General features: G+C 53.8%; 1 protein-coding gene across 1 annotated transcript in view; it reads left to right on the top strand.

The window, feature by feature from the left end:
- LOC110337603 (cytochrome b-245 light chain) overlaps window positions 1-4412 on the top strand; it is an 8924-nt gene extending 4512 nt beyond the window's left edge. Inside the window, exons 2-6 of the mRNA XM_021220602.2 lie at window positions 910-979; window positions 1346-1420; window positions 1618-1701; window positions 2379-2460; window positions 4101-4412. Of these exons, the coding sequence (XP_021076261.1) occupies window positions 910-979; window positions 1346-1420; window positions 1618-1701; window positions 2379-2460; window positions 4101-4310 (521 nt within the window). The 3' untranslated portion in view covers window positions 4311-4412. The remainder of the gene's footprint in view (window positions 1-909; window positions 980-1345; window positions 1421-1617; window positions 1702-2378; window positions 2461-4100) is intronic.

Raw genomic sequence — 4412 nt, 5'->3', positions numbered from 1 at the left:
AAGAAGAAGAAGAAGAAGAAGAAGAAGAAGAAGAAGAAGAAGAAGAAGAAGAAGAAGAAGAAGAAGAAGAAGAAGAAGAAGAAGAAAAAAAAAGAAGGGTGTGGTGGCCCATGCCTGCAACCCAAACACATGGGGAGAGGAGGAGTTCCAGACCAGCCGATAGCAACAACAAAAACAGAGTGAGCCCCTGATTGTTTACAGAGCACATCACTTCAACTTCATCTGAGCTAAAGACACAGAGACAAGAACTTCCTGAAATGAGGGAGGTTGTCCATTGTGTGGTTCTGGGGTGGGGGTGAGGGGCACCCAAGCATAACGCTTGTGTAATTCTACTGTAATGCAGTCTTGGACGGGCTGCCTGAGACATTAGTGGGGGTGAGGGTAGTGTTGTACTGCAGGAAAGCTCCCCTCTCCCTCCTCCTACTCCCCTCCCCCGCCCCTCCTCCCCCAAACAGGCTTTCTCTGCAGCCCTTGATGTCCTGGAAGTCCCTCTGTAGACCAGGTTGGCCTTGAACTCACAGACATCTGCCTGCCTCTGTCTCCTGAGTATTGGGATTGAAGGTATAATGTCATCAGTGCCCAGCTGTACCCTCCCAAACCCTATCACAACCCCCCCCTCCCCCCGACAGGGATGGAACCCAGAGTTGCTGCTTACAAAAGGACCAGGAAGTAACCGCACAGCTGAAAAGAGTTGACGTTCCAACCAGGGTGTAGCACTAGACAGCTACGGTGGAGCTCAGCTTACTGCGGCTACCTCCCCCAGTGTCCTCTCTGTCCCTGAACCCCTTGCTGCACAGGGCTCTGCTCCAGGAGGCAGAGAGTTGGAGATGGTCCCAGGCCTGGGGCAAGCTCAAGCTGGCTCACACCTGCAGCAGGTGGCACATCCTAACCACCTCTCTCCATCCTTAGTCCTCATCACAGGGGGCATCGTGGCTACCGCCGGACGCTTCACGCAGTGGTATTTCGGCGCCTACTCTATGTATCCTTCTACTGGGCACCAGGAAGGTGGGGTGATGGGAGCGCTTTCAGGACAAGCATGTCAGTTCACAGAGCGCTACGCATAGGCTGTTTGACCCCAGTCTCCAGAGGCAGGACCAGCTCCGTCTGCAGTTTTAGAAGCCAAGGCCCACGGCTGGATGCCCACTTGCCAAAGGCCACAGATGGGTTTCAGGCAAATGTGGAACTGAGGCCGAAGATGCCAAGGCTTGGACTGGAGTCCATTACCCCTCTGCCCCACCCTGCTGCACGGTAGACTCCCAGGCCAGGGCCTGAGAACAGAAGAGGCAGAGGGTAGGTCAGGGGCAGCAACCTAGGCCTAGCGTGGCTCTCCTTAACCTCACCGCAGCGCTGCAGGTGTTCTCATCTGTCTGCTGGAGTACCCCCGGGGAAAGAGGAAAAAGGGCTCCACCATGGAACGATGGTAAGCCATTCCTACCAGAGAGGCCTGGGGACCTGACGCATGCAGAGCACCCAGCCTAAGGCCTGCCCAGCTGCCGGGCTCATGTGCCCAGGAGGAAAAGGACCTAGAACCCTGGAAGGGGACAGATAAGGAGTGACAAGGGCTTCTAGGTGTGATTGGTGCTGGTCCTCTGACGTTTTTGTCTTCCCACCGTCTAGTGGACAGAAGTACCTGACCTCCGTGGTGAAGCTGTTCGGGCCCCTCACCAGGAATTACTACGTCCGGGCTGTCCTCCATTTCCTGTGAGTCCCTCTGTCCATCCCCAGGGTAACAGGAGACTAGAAGGAGACACCCCATAGGTCTGTAGCTTGGACAGGAAGGCATCACCCAGCCAGCCAAGCTTCTTCTTCATTGAAGTTTATCCAGATAGAAAAGCTCAGCTTTGGGGCTGGAGAGATGGCTCAGCGGTTAAGAGCACTGACTGCTCTTCCCGAGGTCCTGAGTTCAATTCCCAGCAACCACATGGTGGCTCACAACCCTCTGTAATGGGATCAGATGCCCTCTTTTCTGGTGTGTCTGAAGACAACGAAAGTGTACTCACATAAAACAAACAAACAAACAAAAATCTTAAAAAGGGAAAAGGAAAAAGAAAAGCTTTTAGAGAGGCCCCAAACCTGCAGTGCACACCAAGCCTAGCACCTGAGCCGCAGGCACTGGGCTTGTTACACCGGCAGTTTGGGGACACACCCATGTGACCACGATCCAGCTCAGGCCTTTTTCCCAGCAAGATGTCTGAGGCTTGAATCAAAGGACACATCATCACGGAGAGCAGCTTCTACAAAACCCAAGCTGGACCTGATCAGGGCTAGCCTTTGCTCATCCCTCGTCCCGGGCCCCCGGGGATGGAATCTCCCATGAGACCTTGTGACCAGATGCCCTCTGACTGCTGTCTCTTTGCTTCCTCCTGACATTCCTCAAGGCTGTCGGTGCCTGCGGGCTTCCTCCTGGCCACCATCCTGGGGACCGTGTGCTTGGCCATTGCCAGTGGGATCTACCTGCTGGTAAGTGGCTGTCCTCGACGGTCTGCCTCCCTCCCGCACCCACCCTCGTACCCTTGGTGCTCGTGGCTCTCGGAGCAGCTTCCTCGGTCCTGTCGAACGCTCCTCTGCTGTATCCTGGGCACTTCCCTGATGAAGCTGTACTGTGGCTCGGAGAGGCAGCGTGGCTGGTCCGGGTCATACCTCCAAGCCTCCGTGTGGGCCCATGGTTCACCCAAGCCTGCCTGAGTTTGGGTGGTGTTAGGTGGACTTCCCAAGAGCGCATGACACAGAAGCACCTATTTTATTTATTTATATTTTTATTTTGAGAGGAAGAGCAGGGTCTCGTGTAGCCTGGACTAGCCTCAAACTGGCTCTGTAGTTGAAGATGGCTTTGAACTCCTGGTCCTCCTGGTCCTCCGTCCTCTGTCTCCTGATGCTGGGATGACAGATATGTGCTGCTTCAGCCAGCCTAGTTTGTGTTCATTACAAGTCTTCTCTGTTCTAAGGTCATATAGATATCTCCCTGTGTCCTCTTCGGCCAGCTCCACCCTTACCATCTGGATAAATGAGTCTTCTGGCTTGTTGGTTGGAAGGTGCAGCCGCAGGTGTGTGCTGTGCTGCATGCAGACCTTCTATCTCTCAAGCATTGTGGGATACGAAATCAATCCGTCAATTGATTCGTTCTGGCTTTTTGAGACAGGGTCTCTCTGTGTAGCTTTGGCTGTCCTGGAACTCACCTGTAGACCAGGCTGGCCTCGAACTCACAGAGATCCACCTGTCTCTGCCTCCCGAGTTCTGGGATTAAAGGCGTGAGTCATCACCACTGCCGGGGGAGATACCAAATTTAAATGCACGTTCCCGGATTCACAGAGCCAGCTGCTATGGATGTGGGGGTGGAAGGGATTTCCAGCAAGTTCTCTGCTTGCATTCTTCAGCCTAGATGCTTCCTATAGCATGCTTGGCAGCCGCCTTACCAAGGCTGTAACATAGGTGGGTAGCCTTTGGAGGGAACCTAGAAGCTCTGTGGGTCATAGAATCTGCACTTGGAAGTGCTTCTGGAACTTTTATAAAGCCCAGGGGTTCTCTGCTTCCTCTACTGCAGGGCCCTCCTGGCATGGCCACATAGCTTGGTTGTGGTGTCAGGCAGCCCCAGATCCTGACTGTGTGGCCTTGGGCCAGTCAGTTAATGTAAGCCACACCCATCATGGGATTAAGACCCATGTCCACTTTTTTGTTTTTGTTTTTGTTTTTGTTTTTGTTTTTTTGAGGCAAGGTTTCTCTGTATAGGCCTGGCTGTCCTGGAACTCACTCTGTAGACCATGCTAGCCTCGAACTCAGAAATCTGCCAGCCTCTGCCTCCCAAGTGTTGGGAGGCGTGCTCCACCACTGCCCAGCATTTTTTTTTTTAAAGAATTGTTTATTTATTGTACGTATATAAGTACACTGTTCCTGTCTTCAGACACACCAGAAAAGGCCATTAGATCCCATTACAGATGGTTGTGAGCTGCCATGTGGTTGCTGGGTGTTGAACTCAGGACCTCTGGAAGAGCAGTCAGTGCTCCTAACCACTGAGCCATCTCTCCAGCCCCGACCCATGTCCACTTTGAGTCCCTGGGGACAGTAAGCAGCATGAACCATAACATAGCCCCTTTCTGCCCCAGGCAGCCATCCGAGGTGAGCAGTGGACTCCCATTGAGCCTAAACCCAAGGAGCGGCCGCAGGTCGGAGGCACCATCAAGCAGCCACCTACCAACCCCCCGCCCCGGCCACCCGCAGAGGTCCGGAAGAAGCCGAGCGAGGGTGAAGAGGAGGCAGCCTCGGCTGGAGGACCCCAGGTTAACCCAATGCCAGTGACGGATGAGGTCGTGTGATCTTCAGTGGCTGTCTACAGCTCCTGCTTGAGTTTCTGTGAAGTTGTGTCCCCCTCCCCCAGGGTGATGTTGCTCACTGTAATAAACACGATTAATAGCTGA

The sequence above is a fragment of the Mus pahari genome, chromosome 20, assembly GCF_900095145.1.
Source record: "Mus pahari chromosome 20, PAHARI_EIJ_v1.1, whole genome shotgun sequence".
In the NCBI taxonomy this organism is placed as follows: Eukaryota; Metazoa; Chordata; class Mammalia; order Rodentia; family Muridae; genus Mus; species Mus pahari.
This window is presented reverse-complemented; position numbering and strand designations above follow the sequence as displayed.